Raw genomic sequence first — 23,396 nt, 5'->3', positions numbered from 1 at the left:
CCCGGAGCGGCCGTTTGCCTCTCTGGTTGTTTGGTAAGCTTGCCTGAGCTCCTTAAGTTTCACGTGGCACTGCTGCGGGTCCCTGTTATAACCTCTGTCCTTCATGCCCTTGGAGATTTTTTCAAATATTCCGGCATTTCATCTTTTGGAACGGAGTTCGGATAGCACGGATTCGTCTCTCCATACAGCGATCAGATGCAGAACCTCCCGTTCGATCCATGCTGGAGCTCATTCAAAAGTTCACGGGGCTTTTCCTGTCTATCTGGCCAGTGCATTGGGGGGAGGGATAGCTCAGTGGTTTGAGCATTGGCCTGCTAAACCCAGGGTTGTGAGTTCAATCCTTGAGGGGGCCATTTAGGGAACTGGGGTAAAAATCTGTCTGGGGATTGGTCCTGCTTTGAGCAGGGGGTTGGACTAGATGACCTCCTGAGGTCCCTTCCAACCCTGATAGTCTATGATTCTATGATTCATTGGAGTTGAGAGTGCTGTCCAGAGCGGTCACAATGGAGCACTCTGGGATAGCTCCCGGAGGCCAATACTGTCGAATTGCATCCACACTACCCCAAATTCGACCCAGCAAGGTCAATTTCAGCACTAATCCCTCGTTGGGGAGGAGTACAGAAATCGATGTTAAGAGCCCTTTAAGTCGACAAAAATGGCTTTGTCGTGTGGACGGGTGCAGGGTTAAATCGATCTAACGCTGCTAAATTCAACCTAAACTCGTCGTGTAGACCAGGGCTTGAAGCTGAAAAGTGATTCAGCTGGGTAAGTCCAGCTAACCCCCAAAATAAATAATAAAACCCTAAAAAACTCCAAATGACAGTCTGTAAATGTACAGTTAAAGGATCCAGCTAGTTCCCCCACAGAATATAACCCTTATCACTCACTCCACTTGCATCATCCATCCAATTTTAACTTTCTTTGTTCTGTAATGAAAATATGCCGCTGGTTGTATATTTTATATCTATTGTTTGTAAGATGCGCAAAGACTGTGAAAGAAATATAACTCCAAAGTACAATCAATCATCTAAGAATTCTGTAAATTCTCAAAGTCATGTATTGGTGGAGTAGAAGAATATTTTTAAGATTATAGTTTGGAATTTTTATTTTAAAGGTGCAAAAATTTTGTAAAGACAACATAGGTTTTTTGGATGTTAGACTCCACTGAAACACACTTTCAAACTTAACTCAGTTTTTTTTGTTTGGGAATCTCCCAGATTATTAATGATTGTTAACATTTTAAATGGAGTTGATACACAGAATCCATAAAAAGAGAGCTCTGCCTCAATATTTTATGAAGCTCACAAAAGTGTTTCTCCTCTCCCACAGATTTTAGCAAGTCCATATGAGGGGGTGTGAGAATGGGTACTGAGTGGGGGAGTTATACCTGGTTGGGATTTGGGGATAGTGAAGAGAGGATGGGGAAATTTATTCACAGTGAAAAAGTTCTATATCTAGAGAATTCTAAGTATCTAAAGCTTAATACACATAAAAAACCTTGCTTTTCTTTGTCCTTTTCCATATCTCCCAGCCCCCTGCACCTCACTCCTTTCATGCCTCTCTTGTATCCCATACTGTTCTCTGCATTCTTCCCATATCTCACCAGTCTTCTGCTCCCCTCCACGGCTCCTATCCTTCCCTGTATCCAATTCCCCACCCCACTAAACAAGACAAGAAAAGCCAAATAGCAAACAAGAGATGGGGCAGGGGTGGAGGAACAAACTGAACAGTCTTTAAATTATTATGTGTCTCTTCTAAACACTATAGTAAAATGCTCAGTTTTGCAGTTCCTCTTGAGTCTGGGAGCTTTCTGATCTTGTTCCTCTGCTAGGTTGAGGCAGGGAGAGAGTGAAGACATGTACACTTCTTCCTCTCCTCGATATGTTTCTTCCAGTCTTCCTGTGCCACCTCCCTCTAGACCTACTGTAAGGAGAAAATTCAGGATCCCATACTCTGATTCTAAGGTAGACGGCATGTTCACCCAATCACTTACTCATTATACATCTTGCCAATACCCCTGGTACCCACCCCACCAAAACCAGGAAAGCTCTTCTCCTTTATAAGGCCAACAAAACAACAACAACAACATTTTCAAAAAGTCAAAGACTTTTTAAAAACACAATTTTACAACGCCTTTTCTGGTGTTTCCAAGTTTCTCTAAAAAACATATCCTGGCATGATATATGGAATACTTCTTTTCAGGCAGACTGGCTTCTTTTTGAGGAAATTTGGGGCAAGGGAAATGGGACTGATAATCAGCTTTATAATTAGAAACTAGCTTCAGCATTAACTATGGAGCATCTCCATAATCCATTTTTTGGGGAATACTACAGCACAAAAACTACTAAAATGGTGAGAATTTACAAGCCATTTGATATTACATTTGAAGAATTTGGCAAATTTTGACTCCATTATGCCAATTTACTACACCTCTACCCCGATATAACACGACCTGATATAACACGAATTCGGATATAATGCAGGAAAACAGTGCTCCGGGGGGGCAGGGCTGCGCACTCCGGCGGATCAAAGCAAGTTCGATATAATGCGGTTTTACCTATAACACGGTAAGATTTTTTGGCTCCCGAGGACAGCGTTATATCGGGGTAGAGGTGTATTTGTATCAATCTCTTCTTGACTGTCTTCTGCACTTTTGCAATTGCTGAATGTTCTCTGTTTTGATTTCTATTTATACAGTAAATCAGGGAAAATGTTAACCCCTACACAGTTAAAACTGTATAAGGTCACTTGCTCCTAGCTATATAGCTTTTTTTTTTTATTTAGACTATTTGCTGCCTTGTTCATATTATTTAGCTCTCAAATTACTTTAAATATCAAGAGGGACAACAAAGGTATTATAGAAATTGTTTAGTCACACAAATATGCGAAGGCTAATGCAGTGTTAAGGGAAAAAGCTTGCAGAGCTAATCTGTAAATCTATTTACTAAAAGGCTACCTATCACCTTGCATAAAAATATATTAATAATCAGTCTCCAACCAACTTTTTTTGTTGTGTCACTTACTAAATGCAGCTTTATCGTCATAACAAAATAACTGTAAACCTATGTTAAATTCAATCAGAATATCGGAGACCCAGTCCTAGTCTCCCCCCAATATTTTTCCACATCCTGCATAAAATTATAAAAATCTTCATTGTGCAAATTAAAAGCTAAATATCTAATACCATCCATGATAATATCACACTGTTTTTACTTGTACTTCAGTGAACAAAATTTCTTCAGAAAAGTTACTATATACTGATTGCATTGTTTTTGGCATTGGAAATCTTTCTAAAAGGCAGACGCCACTAGTTTGTGCAAAAAACAGTTATGCACACACAGTAATGCTTACATGTTAGGAATGGTAAGATAAGATCATAAAAAAAGTTTGCTCCTTAGTTACATTACTGAGCAAGTTTGCTTCATGTTATACATCCAAATATTCATAACATTTCAAAAATACTTCACTTCTTTTATAAAAATCTAAAAATTGACACTGAGTTCTACTTTGAAAAATTCTAGAATATGGGACACCAGATGGAATAAAAATGATGAGTTAATTTAGCAACTGGAATTGGATGTGTGTGTTTTAGTCTTAGAGGAATAAGGGTTAAGTTTTCCCCCCTGTGCTTTGGCTATCATTTGATAGGATTCCTACTTGGTAATATAATATTTAAGATTATATTATGAAGCAGTAGCTTATGCTACTTCTATAATGCTGCAGTATAGGCTGAGATTATTTGTTATTTTCTGAATACTTTGGGAGTGTTTAGTTCATTTCCTGCATCATGGGCTACTATAAGGATTCCCATGGATGAGTTCACTTACACTCTTACCCAATAGCCAGCAGGGGGACACTAATTCTAAAGTTTCTAAGTTGAAATTTCTAGAAAGTTATGCATTCTTAAATGGCAGAGACACTGAACTGAACTCTTCCTCAGGTCCTGGGGATCTTAGTCAAACCAATAACCTAAAAAATATGACAGATGAGCTCCCAGAGTGGACTGATTTAAATCAAATGATTTAAAATCAGCAAGCAGAAAAAACAGATTTAAGCCAAGGTTAACTGATTGATTCTCATTGGCTGGTAACCATTAAAACATAGTTTTGCAATTAAAATACAGCCTTTCCACTAAATTTGCTGCTTCTTTTTAATAATCAGGGTAGACTACATTTATACAAATTTAATTATATAGCGTAACTCACATTTACTCAGATTAATTTTCACATTTTTATTATGTTAGAAAATGGAGAATGATGCATTTCTTATTTACTAGATCAGGGGCGAGCAAACTTATTGGCCTGAGGGCCGCATCGGGTTTCGTAACGTGGCCCAGCCCCCACCTATCTGTGCGCCCCCCCCCGGGACTCCTGCCCCATCCAACCCCCCCTGTTCCCTGACAGCCCCTCTGGGACCCCTGCCCCATCCACACACCCCCACTCTCTGTCCCCTAACTGCCCCCGGACCCCTGCCACCCCATCCAACCCCTCTTCTCATTCCTGACGCCCCCCTCCCCAGGGACCCCTGCCCCATCCAACCACCCCTTCTCCCTGTCCCCTGACTGCCCCTGGAACTCCTGCCCCTGACTGCCCCCTGCCGCCCCATCCAACCCCCCCCCCCTCCTTGCCGACTTCCCCCGGGGACCCCTGCCCCTATTCAACCCTCTGTTCCCCCCCCGACCACCACCCTGAACTCCCCTGCCCACTATCCAACCACCTCTGCTCCCTGCCCCCTTACCGTGCTGCCTGGAGCACCGGTGGCTGGCGGTGCTACAGCTGCGCTGCCTGGCTCAAGCTGGGCTGCGCTGCCACCACCACACAGCACAGAGCACCGGGTCAGGCTGGGCTCTGCAGCTGCGCTGCCCCAGGAGCTCACAGCCCTGCTGCCCAGAGCATTGTGCCGGCGGCGGAGCAAGCGAGCTGAGGTTGCGGGGGAGAGGGGACAGCAGGGGAGCAGCCAAGGGTGAGCCTCCGGGCCAGGAGCTCGGGGGCTGGGCAGGATGTGGCCCGCGGGCCATAGTTTGCCCACCCCTGTACTAGATGGTTAACTTTTTACTTGTGTTGTGTATCAAGCTCTTTTGATAGAAATTAAAATTCAATTAAAATGCACATAAACAGCATTTTATTAGTTAAATTAATCAGCCTTAAATGTGCTGGATGCATAAGAAAAATAACTGATCAAAATTGAATTAGTAATACTTTATCTGTAGTTGTTGATTTGAGATGATTGTCTCTGGTCACCATGTCCTTCACGATTTTAGAACTAACAGATCTCATCCTTTCACACCTAGTTTCTATTCATAAATTGGAAAAGAAAAACAAGCTTTCCTGCTTTTTCAACATCCAGTTGGTTTCTAAATGAACTAGTCATTCAACTGAACTAGCTGAATATTTTCTTCATTTCAGTTTATTCTCTATATTTGCAAGAGAGGGCTACTGATGTCAAAAGCTAGTGTGGAACTTCAGTAAATCCCTGTTCCCAGTGCTTAGCCAGTGATTTTCACCAGTTCAGGGATCTGACTTTCTTTAAAGCTTGGCAACAAGTATGTACCGTTTAGTATTATTATTATTATTTTTTATTTAATTGAAATTATTTGAACAGATAGAAAGGTTAGGCCTTGACATAGGCTGTCATAATTTCAAATTTAATTTTAAATACAGGTTTAAATAAAATTTTAAAAATCCATTAAAAACAATAATTGATTTTTATCCAACCTGTGTACTTCCCCGTAACTCTTCTTTTAGGGTTATCCTTCACAGAAATGTAGTTGCCATATGGTTCCTTTTCTCCCTATGAATGTGTTAATACTGCACACTGATTACACATCCATCCAAGTATTTAGACTACATATCAATTGTCGCAGGATTTGTTTTTCGACTTTAAGCAGCTGGACTCATTGCAGCAGAGTCTCTAAAATGTTACTGAGATTTCGGTAAAGAATTTTGCCACAGTATGGCTCTGGATAAGAGGATGATGTGCAATTATGGTTGGACCAGGGGTGAAAGTAAAATTGAAAACTTAAAGGTACAGGGGCCGGCGCCTCTGGCAGAAGGGGTGGGGCTGGGGGGGTCAGCGTCCCCCACCCAGCCCTTCCAGGCTGCCTGGCCCATGCAGCCCAGGGCTCCAGCGGCGATTTAAAGGGCCTGGGGTTCCGGCCGCTGCTGCTGTTACCGCAGCAGCAGCTGGAGCCCCAGGTCCTTTTAAATCGCCGGCCCTGGAGCAGCTGCTCCTTTTGCCCCCCACACTCGTTGGCAGCCTCGGGGGGCAAAAGGGGCAGCGCTTTAAGCAGGGTACTTAAAGTAAGGCGGTAGGGGCTGGTACCAGGCCGTACCACCTTACTTTCACCCCTGGGTTGGACCTGTATAGAACAGAAAGTTCTGATGTTTCAGAGCTTGTAAATAGTCCAGAATAGAGGAAACAGAAGCTTCCAAGGAAGACAGCTGATGCCATGCTATCCAAATAGAAAGCCTTTTCCATTTTGCTGCATAAAGTTAGAAGAACTTATATTACGTACCAAGATGTTCTGGACTTCAGCTAAACAGGTTCTTTTGGTTGTAGTTAGTAAGCCAGAATCCAGGCTGTCAGATGTAAAGATGCTGGATTTGGGCATGAGATCTGACCTCAGTTTTGTGAAACTATGTCAGAGAGAACAAGTAGTGTGATAGGACATTGAGCTGACAGGTTCACCAAGTCTGTGTACCTGAACAGCTGGGCCAATCTAGGTCAATCACTGAGGATGAATCTTGTCTGAGTTTCCTTTGGATCCATGGCATTAAGGGGATTGGCAATAGGCATACATCAGTCCCATACCCACAAGATGAGGAAGGCATCAGAATGCCCTAGAACAGAATATAGGGCATTCCTTGTTCTGCACTGTGGCACGTAAGTCTATTTATGGACACAGACACCCTTCCAAAATATGTTCCACAGGATTGTGTCTTTTATAGTCCACTCATGGTTGTCTGAGAACTGTCTGCTGAACTGATCAATGAGGGCATTTTGCAAGCTCAGAAGACACAGAGCCACTGGTGTGATATGACAAATACAGCAATCCCAGAGACTACAGCTTCTTGGCAAAGCGGAGATGTCCATATACCTCTCTCCCAGTTAACACCATACATGGCTCGGGTGTTGTCTCAGTCATCATTTGGATCATGGATCCTTGTAACATGGGTAGAAATGCCACGCTAGACATGGCTCTGAGTTCCAGGACATTTATGTTGAGAGTCTTGGTAGGCAATGGTGCAGCAAAAGGTATTCTATTGCACACATGAAGCAGATCCTTCCATTAATCTAAGGAGGAGAGGACTTCTCCTGGGAGCTTCACTTTCATGCCCACGTGGTGACTGCTTGATAGATATACTGATTTGAACCACCCTTACATGGTCACATGTGAAGTCTGGCATACTAAGTGACACAGGTGCAACAGACCATGTGACACAGGAACCTGAAATATGCTCTTATGGACATCTTGAGGTTAGCATGCTGATGATCAAGGACACTCATTATGGTCTCGTACCTCTCCTGTGATCGATAGATTTGAGGTCAGCAAGATCTTAACATAGTTCCTATGAATTCTATAATCTGGATCAGTAAAATTGTGGATTCTTTTCCTGTTGATCTTGATCCCCAGCACGGTGAAGAGCTGTATGATCCAATGAATTGATCTGTGTCCTGAAAGTTGAGAGTTTTGAACCAATCCTGAAGCTCTAATGAAGGATAATTGAGGCCAGAGTTACCATCCTGAACCTGAAACAATAGACCTATCTCCTGAGACATCTCTAGTCTAGAATAGGACTCCAGCTATCTTTCTTCTTTGGGATTATGAAGTAATGGGATAGTATCCCTTACATCTGAATTATATGGGTACCTCTTCCAGTACTCTGAGCTTCAGAAAGAGTCCACTTCTTGTTTTAACAGTATCTTATGAGAGGGATTCCTGAAAAAGGGATGGGGAAGGAGGGTGGAGAAGGGAGTGACTGAAATTGGATAGAATACCCTTAGTTTCAAGGACCAATTTGTCTGAGTGATCTTAATTCAGATCTTCCAAAAATTAAAAGGTAGTTGCCAAGAGAGGAGGAGGAGAGAGAAATCCTGAAACTGTTCTGCTCTGCTCTTGAAGGGTTCTCAAACTTGCTGACATGAGGAAAACATAAGGCATACAGCAGGAGAAGGAAAAGGTGGCTCATGGTCTCTTGCATTGGAACTTCAGTTTCTTCTTTGGCGGGGTTCCAACATTCTCTGTGGACTGTAGTAATAAATTGAGGCCTCTGGTCTGGTGAAACTTTGGGCTCTTGTCTGCTTCTTCATTGGAGCTGGTATGTATATGATGAGGGTGGATAGTGGTACTCAAATCCTTCAACAAACGCAGTTCACAGTCTTCAAACAGAAGGTCCTCAATTGTTGTTTAGATCTTCTTGCACATTCCATAAGTTTGGAGCCATGAAGCCCTGCACCCTAGGTGACAGTCATATTTTGAAAAAAGGGCCTGATAATTTGAAATATGCATCTGAAGAATGCAGATTAATAGATTTTTTTGGCCAAATTACCTTTTTTAAGGTCCTTCCTCCTTTGTGTCATTAGAAATGACCAGGCAGCAGACAAGCACACGCAAGGGAGGAGGGAAAGGAACAGAACATACGTGAAGAGGAGATGAACTGAGGAGCAAAAGGAGATTTTGAAAGAAGCAAATTGCACTAAAGAAACATTTATATTAAAGATAAAAGAATTTGTGTATTTTTTCTAACCTCTCCATATACACAAGTGCTGTAGTTGCCACAAGGATGTTATTTGCTTGTGAATGGATAGGAAGGTGGTCCATGAGACTCTCTCAATAACACAGTCCATGTTATGAAAAAAATTTAAAACCGTAGTAAGGCAATGCAAATAATTAACAAGATTGTTTTGATGCTATGCAGGAGTTCTATTAAAAAAAGGTAGAAAGATCAGTTTGAGTATTCTATACATTTTCTTCTCAACAAGACCTTTGTTTCAGAATCTCTTAACAAGCACTAAACAGTTTTGTTACTGAGCTTTTACAGAATCACAGCATCTCATTTGAGATCCAACTAGAGGCAGCCTAGTTTACAGCAGAGGTGACTGAACTGCTTTTGGCACATGCAACACACAACTCATTACAAATTGCGGCTTTAGGCTGCAACTGTCCCAAGACTGCCACTATGCATTCCAGATACATTGTAAAACCACAATCTCAGACTTGCCTGCCTACTTTAGTTCTTTTCCCATATTCCCTTTTGGCACAGGAAACTTATCTACCTCAATACTAGGCTGTCTCTTGTTCCAACTATTAACTCACGGTGGCAAGAGGAACAAATAGAAGCAAAGAAATAACTACTGTTCTGTAGGAACATTTCTACAGAGGCAGTATTTCATGCAGTATTGTGTCAGAAAGAACTCTGGCCACTCATCACCTGATATAAATGAGTATCTCCAGGAAAACTGCTATCACTGGTTAAAATTAAGTGCTGAGACTCTTCTTCCTCTCCCAACATCTACTTTATATACTAGGAGTGAAGTTTTTATTTTGTTTGGAAACAATTTACATACAATATTGAAATACAAAATGTGTAAGACAATCTCTCTTTCCCACACTAGCACTGCTGCTAAGATCAAAACTGTGATGTGAAAGTTGTCAGATAGACCAGAGTTATAAAAACCTGGCACTAAGACTGCTTTTGTGTCCAGAATTTAGGTCATTTAATACTTAAGTACCTGATTTACAGACATAAAATGGTACTTTGATATCCAATTGTCAAGCAATTATGCCTGCTGCACTGTGGAAACCTGGTTATGGCCAAGTTGAAAAATTTGCCTTTTAATCTGTATTCCAAAAGAGCAAGAAAATTAAAAGTACAGATTTACATTCATATTGTCTTAGACTAAATTGAAAAGGAAAGTTTCCAAGTTTCCAGCGAAGGGAAAGTGTGTATGGTTAGCAGACATAACATAGTATACCAGTTGAAAGGAGTTGTAAAGCCATGATTCTAGTATTCACAATGTAAATATACAGCAAAACCCAACAATCAGAATACTTTCTGCAAACCATAACCAAGACTGAATAAATGTAGTAATAGTGATAGAATCTGTAAATATCTACTTCTTATGTTTACAGCTAAGAGAAGAGCCTATAACCTGAAATATTAATTTTATTTTTTTAAAACAGATTTAAAACAGATTCACTTTCCAAAGCAATGATAATCAAGCATGCCTTATAGTGAAAACATTTTGCTCTCCACAACTTTGGCCATTTTATTGATGTTGTGACGATGTATCCCATAATGCTTTATGGGAATATGACATAACTGGAGTATGTTTTATGCTACATGTGCCATGTAACATATCTCTGTAAAGGTTATGGTTTACTGAATCTATTCATCCTATTTGTACACATATATCATTTTTTGTTATGAATACTGGCTGTATACTTGCTTGATTTCTAAGTAAGCTTTGTAAGGCATTTGATCAGTTTCTTTAGAAAGGAATTCACAAAGTTAAGTGCCCAATAAAGAAGCACTCAAGGAACAATGCATCTTGGAATACTCCAATCCATATAAGAAGTCTTCCTGGAGACATACAAGATACCATGTGGGCAATGGCTTCTGCCTGTAAAAACTGTGAGTCATGGATGGATATGTGACTTGCCCAGGTGACTCCAGAACTCCATCTTGGAGCTGGACTTTGCAAAGGCGAGAGGAGGGGGTCTCCACCCACAAGAGAAAGTCTATTGGTCTTCAGCTGGCTAAAGAGAGCGCCCTCCACCCCCAAAGATACCTGAAAGAAACTGGAACAAAGGACAATACCTACAGGGTGTGTGAGTGATTGCTGGACCCAGACTAGCAGGAGACTAGTCTGTAAAAGGAAGCTTACTGGAACTGGTGAGGTGTTATTTGTAATAAGTTTCTTAGACATTGACTTGCGTGTTCTATTTTATTTTACTTGGAAATTCACTTTGTTCTGTCTGTTACTACTTAGAATCACTTAAATCCTGCTTTCTGAATTTAATAAAATCACTTTTTACTTATTAATTAACCCAGAGTATGTATTAATACCTGGGGGGCAAACAGCTGTGCATCTCTCTCTATCAGTGTTATAGAGGGTGAACAATTTATGAGTTTACCCTGTATAAGCGTTATACAGGGTAAAACAGATTTATTTGGGGTTTGGACCCCACTGGGAATTGGGCACCTGAGTGTTAAAGACAGGAACACTTCTGTAAGTTGCTTTCAGTTAAGTCTGCAGCTTTGGGGCACGTGGTTCAGACCCTGGGTCTGTGTTGGAGCAGACTGGGGTGTCTGGCTCAACAAGACAGGGTGCTGGAGTCCCAAGCTGGCAGGGAAAGCAGGTGCCAAGACTACTTCTGCCCATCAGGTGGCAGCTCCCAAGAGGGTGTCTGTGATCGACCCGTCACAGATGTTACTATTAAATATTTATATTTCAGTAAGGCCAAGATGATCATGGACCCCTCTGTTCTGGGCACTGAGCAATCACACAAAACAACAAGATCCTCACCCCAATGAGTTGACAATCTAAGGCAGGAATCTTACAAGTTGCTTTGTGCAGACAAGCCCATATACCAACACAGACACACACACTGAACTCAGCAGGGCTCTGCCCATATGAAGAAGTTTGCATAATCAGGACTAGAGGTGGTCAAAAAACATTAAGTGTTTTCCATGAAAACTTCTGAACAAAACAAAATTGTAATGTTGAAAAATTTTCATTGAAAATTTTTCCTTTTTTTTTAAACAAATGAAAAATGTGTTTCATTTTTTTGTTCCTGACCTAGGAACAAGTCCCTGCTCCAAAGCAAGGATTCAAATCTGGGTTTCCCTGCACATCCCAGGTAGGTATCCTAACCACTGGGCAAAAGGTTAAAGGGAAGTGGGATGGAGGAGGAGGGCACCACCGACAACAGCTTTTTTTGAATCATTTCCTTTGCTTTTACTAAAAATACCCCAAACAAAATGTTTTGTTATTTTATTTATTTTTGTGTGCTTGTGGAACTGCCAACAAATGGGGGGGGGGGGGGGAGGGAGTTATTCACTCAGTTCTACCCACAAGTTTTTTGATTCATTGAATTAAAGAAACCCCCCAGAATTTCCAAGAAAATACAAATTTTCCATGAAAATATGTTTGATGAAAAGTTTTAACTAGATCTCAGAGTCCCTGAGCCCTGGCTCCAGCCTGAGCCCAGAAGTCTACACTGCAGTGAAATAGCCCTGCAACCTGATCCCCACAAGTCCGAGTCAGCTGGCATGGGCCAGTCATGAGTTTTTAATTGCAGTGTAGACATATTTGTAGAAACACCAGACATTTTGTACTTTCCATATAAAATTATGGAAACTTTTTAAATTTGAAGAAAGAGAACTTCTTAAAAATTATGTAGGATTTCAGTGCCATGTTGTACACTTTTAATAATAAAATTAGGCCTCTTCAACCTCCTACCCTGATATGATAGTTAAAATTAAACTACTTTTGGCATTTTTGATGAAAGGACTCGAAGTCTGAAGAAGCAAAATGGAAAGAAGGATTTTAGTTTAATTTTAACTGGGTAAAACTTAATGGTACCTTTCCCCCTCCCAACCACAGCTTCTGAAAATAAGGGAGAGCAATTTTTGAAGTCTAAGGCAGTGAGGAACACTCAATAAAAATTCCATACATTAGTAGTTTATAAATATGAAAACATGAGTTTATGGAAATTTCCCTCTATGCTTTCACTCATCACCATCTCACATATCATATTGCATATTAACTCATCTTGGCATCCATCCATCCATTTATCCAATCACCATAATATCTAGACTTGGAGTAGATCCCACCTTGTTACTGAAGCAAAGAGTGTTCTCAATAAAAATAAAACAAATGTTATCTTGAATCAGAGTGCAGGCCAATTTATATATATTGGGACTTCAGTAGTAGCTTACAGATGTGAGGAAACTGTAGCCTTTCAAGATTTAGAAGAGACTAAATAGTTAAACACTCTCTGAACTTTATAGGCACAATTACATTCCCTCTCCGTTACATTCTTACATATTAAGTTTTTACAGTAGAGCAGGAGGCTTGCTTTATGTATTCTATAGTTAAAACCATTTCCTTAAGTTTCAGGTTGTTTTTTCAATAAACTGAAAAGAAAGCAACGAATTTAATGGCAAATGATTTGAGATCATCAATATCTAACCATTTTATTACTAAAGTAAATACATATATGTATATGAATATACTGTCCCCAACTCAACAGCTTTAGTGTCCAGTCACTCCAAAATTCAATATTCTGGTGGTAAAGCAATTAAGTTATCCTTACCTTCAGAATTATTCTTATATCTTCTTTATTAGAATGTCCAGCTATTTGAGTTACTCTGTATTCTAACCACTGCTGAACTATTGCTTTCTCTTCTGCAGTACTTCCAAGTAGCTGTTCTTTCTTAGCTTGTTTGACTAGATGGGTGGCTATAGTAGTCAATCCTGTTAGACTGGGACCATTGTTTGTTTGAAGAACTGGAATCTAGAAGAAAACAAATACCATGTAAGTTTGTCATGTTCAAAGGTTAGCCTTTGTTAAACAACCTCATTATATGGTATCCCAGTATGTTCACTTTTAATTAGGCAATTAAAAATATTAGGCTTTAGTTAGGCAATTAAAAATACTAATGCTAAGAATAATACTTCACATGGAAAATATTTAAATTATTCTTAATCCTTGGGTTGATTTTTTTTCCAGTTTCCATTGCAGGAAGGAAAAAAAATATATACATGCAAGACAGAACATATACATAGGGTATTTCTAGTTCAATATAACCAACCCATGCCAAAATCAGTGAGAGCATCAGAATAAGAACTATCGTCTACCAGAAATCTTCATAGGTAGCCTTTGATACACATTTTCAAGTGTAAAAATAAAACTTCAGACTATAGAATCAGCAAATATTCAGCTTTTCTGGACAGCCACAAATAAATCATACCTGTCAGACTTTTTCAATGCTTATTCTAAATAACTGCTTAACGATTGTGAACGTTGTGACTTTACACACAGTTCGGTGTAGGGACATAACTCAGCAAGACAGATGACTAGAGTTATACAAGTCTAGTGACTGACTAAGTTACTGGGAGGAAGCCGTTTCAGGAGCAACAGCAAATGTGTTGTTTCACCTTTAAAAAAAAATAAAAAAATTCTGCATTGCACTTCTCCATGCTTAGGGTTAAGCTATAGTTTAGTGTCAACTTTTAAAAATCTTAATTTATAGTACTGCAATTACTTGGGGTTTTTTGTGATACCCTTTAAATATAGCACATGTTCTCTGTTCCTGTGAACTCCTATACAAATAATTGTCAAGTTGTTCAACCACCTCCTGAAGAGACTTTGCCAGGTAACTGTAACAGCAAATGCTGCTCCAAGAGGAGAAAAGGAGATACAAATGCTGTATCAATCTTTACCCCATGCTAAGGAAGTCTGAGCACAGTTCAAGTAATAACAGTGGAAACTAAGAGACTCACACTTCAAGAGCACCCTGTGTTTCCAATAGTGTGCCAGTGAATTAAGCTAATTTGGAATAAGGCACACTTATTCTGGAGTTATAGCATTCACACATGGAGTTAATCAGGAATAGCTAAATCCAAAATAACACCCAGTGTAGAAAAACCCTTAATTAATCTGCATCCTCCTTTTTGTTTTGTGAAGCTCATTTTGATGTAAAACTGTTCTGTGCCTTCACCTGGACTCTGTAGCCTCCATATTGAACTGAAAAAATCTTGCACCTAGCAGAGGGATAACAATGGCAGTTCGATAAAACCCGATGACCTCTCAGTCAAATAGAATCACCCTACACCAGTGGTTCCCAAACTTGTTCCGCCGCTTGTGCAGGGAAAGCCCCTGGCGGGCTGGGCTGGCTTGTTTACCTGCCGCGTCCGCAGGTTCGGCCGATCGCGGCTCCCAGTGGCCGCGGTTCGCTGCTCCAGGCCAATGGAAGCTGCTGGAAGCGGCGTGGGCCAAGGGATGTACTAGCCGTCGCTTCCAGCAGCTTCCATTGGCCTGGAGCAGCGAACCGCGGCCACTGGGAGCCGCGATCGGCCGAACCTGCGGACGCGGCAGGTAAACAAACCAGCCCAGCCCGCCAGGGGCTTTCCCTGCACAAGCGGCGGAACAAGTTTGGGAACCACTGCCCTAGACCAAAGAGCTGGCTACAGCCCATGGAAAAACAGTTCTCCCAGGTGGGTTGATAACCAATAAACAAGTCACTTGATGGGGATTTGAGGCTGACCTGCAAACTATAAAAGGACAAGGTCTGCCCTGTACAACTCTTTCTCAGTTACCAGAGTGAGAAGGCAAGAATGAATAGAGGAGAAAAGGGGAGCAGCAGAATCATGGACTCTCTATACAGATGCTGATCAAATTACAAAAGTTGAGTCCATATTTACCAAATTCAATAAAACACGAGATATAGAAGTCAAACCTACTGTTGTCTAATTCTAAGTACTGTCCTCATCACTGTAATACAACCATCAATTCAATGATGAAAACCATGAAATTGGACAAGAACTGTAACAAATTTCACACCAAAAGGATTTCCTGGCTTTGTATTAAACTTTATCATAATCACTGAAAACGTATGTAATGAAAAAGTTAGTAGGCCTTTATGTATAGTTGTACTTCAAATTGTAAAAAGAAAAATTACCTATTTTGCTCATCTGAGCACCCTGAAAGTACAAAATGTAATAGGCATATATTATCTGAAATACATTTAAAACTAACAATTACAGTTAACATTTCTGATCCTAACAATGATTGATATTCCTAGAGAAGTCATCCGTGACTATATTAATTTAATTTAAGATACCAAACCAAATTTCATCGTTACGTGTACAACTTTTAAAACCAAGAAAATGTCTAAACATACAACATTTTCTTCTAATTATTAAAGCAGCATTATAGAAAATGGAAAACTGGCTTCAGTTCTTAATACCAGTCTTCCATACTGCCAGTGCCACAAACTATATCACTTCAGGCTGTATGTGTGGGCAATTCTTATAAAGGAAATCAGTAATGTAGTGTGAATTAACCCTATGGTTTTATTTGACAAGACAGACAACCATTCTGTCCATGACTTTCAACAGTGGGTAAGTATAGTGTACAATATTCTTTGAAGTCATTCAGTAAGAAACTGATTGGAGTATGATGGCACTACAGAAAGCATGCAGTGGAGCACCCATTTCTCTCCACAAGACCTTGCCTCTCATTGGGGACTTGAATTATCATTAAGTATCTTAAACAAAATAAAGGCATTAGACAGCACCTATTCTAATTATTAAACCAGATCATAAACCTAAGAACTATGTTGCTATTTTCATGACAGAGACCCAAACTTTAAAAAGGGTAAGGTCCAATCAAACAAACAGAATCTGTGTCCCCTGTAGATATCCCGCTCAGCAGTAACCAGCAGTTAGTTCTTCTCTTGCAAAAAGTAGAAGAAATGTACTACAGCTAAACTTTTGAGACTTTTAAAAAAATCATGTAGAAAATGAAGTAACATTCATCTAATTAAACAAGACTTCTGAATAGTTGGAAGTTTGTGATATTTCAATTAATATTCTGAAGCAGAAGAATCAAGTTATATTTCAAAAATGGTTCATAAAGATTGTATGCCAAATACTGTTGGCATTTAAGCATTAAGCATATTTCCAGAGGGTCTAAACTAATTCCTGATCTAATTTTAAAAGGGCATCACACATCTAGTTTTTCCAGTGATAACAGCTACCTGATGTACTTACTTCCTTCCAATTTTATGAAGTTAATGATCTCATGTTCACTGTCACACAGTCAATATTCAAAGTACAACAGATATTCAAGAAGGAATTTTCTGCAGTATGTTACTACTTTTAGCTGTTGGATACGATCAGATCTCCAGAATCTGAATTAAGGAGAGACTACTTTCCTCATTGTTACACATAATTATGCTTCACTAGATTTGGTTTCAACTGGAAGACCATGAGTTTTGTTGATTGCCTCCTAATGCCAAAGTTGAATAGATTTCTAATTATAGGAATCAAAATTCAGTGCTGAGTATTATTACTGAACAATTAAAAACCTCTTCAGCAAACAAATGCACGGTACACAAATGCATATTGAGGTCAACACTGAGGAGCAAAGGATTACACAAATGTGCATTCAGAGTAACTCAGTGGCAGTACCATTGTACTCAGCAACAGGAGTGTGGCAACAACTACTTGCTTACAGCAGTACTGAGCCAGAAGTCTGCTCTTTCCAGGCAGTAAAAACTAATAAAGGTTGCCATGTAGAGAAGATAGAATGAATCAATTATGCCAACCCTAAATACAAAATATTTTGTATTGCATACCTGATAAAATAGTATACCAAAAATTTCAGAGGTAAAACAGAAAAATAGATATACATTAATAAGAAAATATGATAAAGAATACATCTTGTGCATCTGGCTGATCTAGTTTGAATTGAATGATTTCAAAGCTGCCAGAAGCAAACTTGAACATATCATAGTCTTAAAACATAATGCTGAAAAACCAAGCTACCCGTTCCCCATATTGATATTATAAATAAAATGCTACCTTCTCCATTGATTGATCAACAACTCTAGAGAACATGGTATGTTTGCAAGAACAGGAAATGAATATCACTTTACAATAACTCAAAGGCCTGAGCATAAAGGGCAGGCAAAGTTGGGAAGAATGAAATTAATATGTAAGTGTTTTGGGCCAGATTTCAGGGTACTTTGATTTTATATTGGCAAGCCCATTTGTTATTGTGAGGGCTCTGTGTCTGTCACAGAGGTCGCGGAAGTCATGGATTCTGTGACTTTTCACAACATTTGTGACTTCTGCTGCGGCCTCCTCAGGTGGCCCTTGGGACAGCCACACCTGTCGCTGCTGGAGCAGCTCTGCAGCCAGCCACACCGGCTGCTGCAGCTGGGGCGGTCCCCAGGCAGCCAGAGCAGCCGCTGCTGGGGCAGTCCCCGGGCAGCTGGTGGTACTGGCCCCAGGGTGCCCCTCCAGCAGCAGCCCCCCAGCTCCCACCCCAGCAGCGATCCCCCAGGGTTTACCCTCCCTAGTAGCTCCCCTTCCCGGTGATTTAGTCAAGGGTATTTATAGTATAAGTCATGGACAGGTCACAGGGCTCTGAATTTTTGTTTATTGCCTGTGACCTGTCCATGACTTTTACTAAAAATACCTGGGACTAAACCATAGCCTTAATTATTGTCCCTTTCAGGTGGCCCCATGCAATGTTCTCCTTGCAAATGTGCTTCCCACAGTTATGCACTATTTCTATACTTCAACATTAAGGGGGAAGTGTCTGCTGCACTTTAGGCCTTGTCTGCAAATGGGTCTTTGGATAGATTTAATTATTTCACAGTATTATAATTTACAAAAATACTTAAATCTGTACAATCACTAAAGCAGACAAAGTTATACCAGTAAAAATGCCTTATTTATATGAATAAGCTTATACCAACACCAGCATACTTCACCCACAGTAGGGGGTCATACTGCTTGAACTACCTACATCAGTTTCAATGTAGTTAAAATGTTGCAAAGACAGCCCGTGGACAAACTTTTATTAACCTTTGGAGCTGCTGCAAGGCTACTTGTTGTCCCAGCTATGAGGGCCAGAGGGGTCTCTGGAGAGGGAGTGGTTTCTGAGCTCTGTAACTTTTGGGGTCATTACGGGTCAAAGAGAGTGCGCTACCAGACAGCCCACATTTAGATTTGATACTGCTTTTCACTGACTAAGCCTATGCAATGTTGTTGTAGCTGGGTTGGTCCCAGGATATGAAAGAGAAAAGTTGGGTGAGGTACTGTTATTGGACCAACTTCCGCTAGTGAAAGAGACAAGCTTTCCAGCTCCACAGAGCTCTTCTTCAGGTGTGTAAGTCGAACCAATAAATAAATGCATCCTGCACTGCGGCAGGGGCTGTTCCCTTTGGCACCCACAGCTGGGGGTGTCTCTGGGCACGGCACCCACAGGCACCGTGGCCCTAACGCAAAGCCTAGCCCGGGGGGGGGGGCTTTTGGAGAGAGCCGGCATGAGCGAGCCCAGCTGGCTCCGTCAGTTCGGACCCGGCCAGAATCTAATCGCAGCTGCGGGAGGTTCCTGTCTTCGCGCTCAGCCCTGGACGTGCTGCCAGGGGAAGCCTCCTGCCCCCCTCCGGCGCCCCTTTAGCGGGGAGGAGGCCACAGAAACTCACCGCCTCTAACTGGGGACTCAAACGGCCAGAGACGGGTGTGGGGGGCGGGGATAACGGGGCCGCACCGCGTAGCGCTCGCCAAAGGGAGAGAGGGACGAGCGCGAGGAGACGGGACGAGCGCGAAGGCAGCCCGTTTGTTGCGCGCGCACATGCCCGAGTCGGTCCCCAGTTCTCCCCTCGCATCCTTCACCTTCCGCTCCTCCCGGGCACTGTACTTGTTCCCTTTCTTCAGGCCCAGGAGCTTCTCTAACAAAAGCAGCTCCTCCGGCCCGGGCCCCGCCGCAGCTGCCATCTTTGGAGACAACCCGCCCGGGAAAGGAAGAGGAAGAATGACGAGTCCCGCAAAACTAACAATCTCCAGCGCGATTGGACAGAGGGGCCCCACCTCCTCCTCCCCCTAAGTAACGTCTCCATCCATTGGCGGAGGAAGGGAGGAAAGGCAAGACTGGCCGAGCCCAGGAACATAATAATCTGCGCCTGCGCCGCGATGAATGTGGCTTAATAATGATAGGCGCAGTAGAAAGGGGAGGGGTCACGTCTCAGGCTGAAGGAGGCGCGTGAAGCGCATGCGCAAAGGGGAGACAGGCGGAGTAGTCTATGAAGCTTGATTTACGCGTGCGCAAAGTGAAGGGGCTGGGGTGAGGAAGAGTCTCGTATGCGAATCAGGTCTGTGATGTAGCCAGTCAGGGGGGCTAATGCTGCTGTCCTCCCTCCAGGGACTGGCAGCGCGACAGACGCAGACCGCCTCTAGGCTGAGCCGCTCCGTGCCAGGTGCCCCTGCCTAGGCAGTCTCCAGCCTATTTTTATCTCACGAGATCATACCCAATTAGAGCATTTGTGTAAAAGAGGGGTTTATTGAGGCTGAGATTTCTATTATGGTTTTGCACTTTATCAGTTTTGCTTAAAGTGTTAGTCTAATTTATTGCCTATTTCATGGGTTTTAAAATTAGGGGTGATACATAGTTTATAGGCATTTTTAAGGGGACCTCCTCTAGTGCTGGCGACAGAAGAGGAGACAGTACAAATGCTAGGCTTTCTGAGGGCCATTGACAGATAAATTGTAGAACCAGCCACTCCTTGAATTTCAAAATTTAGACTCAGGGACTATTGAGTTATCATTATGGTATTAGTCATAACAAGATGGGGGAGGGATAGCTCAGTGGTTTGAGCATTGGCCTGCTAAACCCAGGGTTGTGAGTTCAATCCTTGAGGGGGCCACTTAGGGATCTGGGGCAAAATCAGTACTTGGTCCTGCTGGTGAAGGCAGGGGGTTGGACTCAATGACCTTTCAAGGTCCCTTCCAGTTTAAAAAAAAAAAAAAAAAAAAAAATAGGGGAGTAACAGGAGTTATACATGCCTATGGAATTATAGTACCTATACATGCCTATGGAGAATCAAGTACACTCCTCTTGATTAGATTGTAATTTTACAATCTACCTTGATTAAGGGGGTAGCACAGGGGTCGGCAACCTTTCAGAAGTGGTGTGCCAAGTCTTCATGTATTCACTCTAATTTAAGGTTTCGCGTGTAAGTAATACATTTTAACCTTTTTAGAAGGTCTCTCTCTCTAAGTCATTATTATATAATTAAACTATTGTATGTAAAGTAAATAAGGTTTTTAAAATGTTTAAGAGGCTTCATTTAAAATTAAATTAAAAATGTAAATCTTATCAGTTTAATGTGATTCTTGCCCTTGCTGAGTTTTCCAATGTCTGGCACGTATTTGGATACTTTAAGCTACACACAGACTTCTGAGTGATCAGTTGTTAACCAGCTCCAAGAGGGACAGAGGACAGATTTCATGTCTGAAAATACCTGTTCACACAGGTATGTGGATCCAAATGCCGAAAGCATTGCAAACACAGTTTTCTTCAAACAGTTAAATTTCACTGGCAGGGACGTCCAGCAGGTCAGAATAGAGGCCCCATGATCTCTCTCAGTAGCTTCAAGTGCACTCCGCAGATCTCCAAACGTTGATGCCCACAATTCTGAGCTTTTAACTGAATGAGCTGCATTTCAAAATCTTCAACACCCATCCACTGAAATACAGACAAATCCAAGTTGCTTTCGTTGAACTTTTCAGGTTTAATTAGAAAATAAAGCATTGGGCCAAATCGCTGGAAATGTTGAAATCGGTCAGAAAATTCTGATTCCAGTTCTTGCATGTACATTCCAATCTCATCGACACTGACAGTGCAACGTGTTGATAGCTCTTTTATGTGTTGGAAGTAGCGGAAAGTCGAAGTTCGAATACCCCGAGAAAAAACTGCTAGTTTTACAACAAATACCTTCCAGACTTCATAAAGATTCAGAACCATTTGCCCTGCACCCTGAAGACAGAGGTTGAGTTCGTTTAGGTGAGGGTGATGTCAGTTAGAAACACGATCGTACACAGCCATTTGTCATCATCCAGTTCGGGGTAGTTTTGACCTTTTTCCGACAAAAAGGCCCTGATTGCATAAAAACAGTTTATAAAGCGCTCCAAAACCTTGCCACGACATAGCCACCGAATGTTGCTGTGAAATGGACTGTTGTTATAAGCACTGTCCATCTCTTCTAGCAGTGCTTGAAACTTGAGTCAAAGCAGATCAAGCAACAAGGAAATTCACAATTTGCACCACTGTATTCATCACCTGATTAAGCTCTGAATTAGAAATTTTAGCACACAGATTTTCTTGATGGATGATACAGTGAAATTTGACTGTCGGGCGGCCAATTTGATCTTCAAGTAACTTTACAAATCCCCTCTGTTTTCCGACCATGGCAGGAGCACCATCTGTTGTCATACAAAATATTTTTCTGATGTCAACTCCTCGTTCTTCCAAATGGTTTACAAAACTTTCCACTATATTTTCCCCCTTTGTTGTGCCATGCAGGGGTTTTAGGCAACAAAGTTCCTCTTGGATTTCATTGGAAGCACAATATCTTGCAACAACTACCAAACATGGAACATCGTTTATATCCACGCCCTCATCAACTGCAACGCTAAACACTGCTGTGTCCTTTAATGCAGTTGTCTGCTTTTCGTTAATGTTTTCTGCCATTTCGCTTACGTGTCTCTCAACTGTTCTGGCAGAGACAGGCAGTTCTTTTATTCTAGATACGATCGTATCTTTCTTTGGCAAATCATTGAACAAACTGCTCCAAACTGCTGAGAAACACTTCTTTTATATATTCCCCACCTGTAAACGGCTTTCCGTTTTTTGCAACGCACTGTGCAGTCTTGTAACTTCCTTCTGTAGCTTGAATTGTACTTATCCTTAAGCAGTTAAAAGCACTGCTTTGCTTCTCATATCCTGCTACTGCCTTTTTGATCAATTCTGTCTTGTCTGCTTTGTCAAGAAAGGTTTCTCATGCTTTGTTTGAAAACTCGATGTGCGACAAACTTTCACAACAACACTTTCACAACAGAAAGCACAAACAGCACAGTCCTTCTTTTGAATAAATCCAAATGTGTCTGTCCAAGAAGGCTGAAATGAACGGATATCTAACTTTGCTTTCTTAGGAGATGACATTTTGTCAAATGTACTCCTCAACTCACAGTGGAAAAAAAAAAAAAATCGGGCAGCTGCAGAGCACTGGACCGAGGCCAGGAGCAGAGCCCCGGGCTGGCAGCCGGGACCCCAGGCCAGCAGCGGAGCCACACGGACTGGTGGCCGGGACCTGGGGCCGGCACCAGCAGTGGGCTGAGTGGGGCTGGTGGATGGAACCCTGGCTGGGAGGGGGCCAGCAGTCGGAACCCCAGGCCAGCAGCGGGCTGAGCGGGGCCGCTGACCAGGACCCCGGCTGGCAGGGGGCCGGCAGCTGGTACTCCAGGCCAGCAGTGGAGCCCCCAGGACTCGTGGCCGGGACCCCGGCTGGCAGGGGGCTGGTGAACGAAACCCCAGGCCGGCAGCAGAACCCCGAGGCTGGAGGCCAGGACCCGGGCAGTGTGAGTGCCACTGAAAATCTGCTTGCATGCTGCTTTTGGCACGCGTGCCATAGGTTGCTGACCCCTGGGGTAGCACATAGCTGCACAGCCACAGAAATGAACAGTCTTCCCTTGTTCTGCAGGGAGGAGTAAATTGCTTCACCCCTTTTCACAGAGCATCTTACTTTGCCTATGCACCTGGCCAGTTATTGTGCCTGGTGAGTATGGAGGCCAAGGGGCAGAGCTAGGGATTCTCC

At 42.0% G+C, this 23,396-nt stretch overlaps 1 protein-coding gene across 1 annotated transcript in view; it reads right to left on the bottom strand.

The window, feature by feature from the left end:
• Positions 1-19,564, bottom strand: part of EEF1E1 (eukaryotic translation elongation factor 1 epsilon 1) — a 31,632-nt gene extending 12,068 nt beyond the window's left edge. Inside the window, exons 1-2 of the mRNA XM_065398798.1 lie at positions 19,420-19,564; positions 13,322-13,522 (exon numbers count right to left, since the gene is read on the bottom strand). Coding sequence (XP_065254870.1) covers positions 13,322-13,522; positions 19,420-19,521 — 303 coding nt within the window. The 5' untranslated portion in view covers positions 19,522-19,564. The remainder of the gene's footprint in view (positions 1-13,321; positions 13,523-19,419) is intronic.
• Positions 19,565-23,396: the final 3,832 nt, after the last annotated feature.

Source organism: Emys orbicularis, chromosome 2 (assembly GCF_028017835.1).
Source record: "Emys orbicularis isolate rEmyOrb1 chromosome 2, rEmyOrb1.hap1, whole genome shotgun sequence".
NCBI classification, from domain to species: Eukaryota; Metazoa; Chordata; order Testudines; family Emydidae; genus Emys; species Emys orbicularis.
The sequence above is the reverse complement of the archived record's forward strand: the minus strand, read 5'-3'. Positions and strand labels throughout refer to the sequence as shown.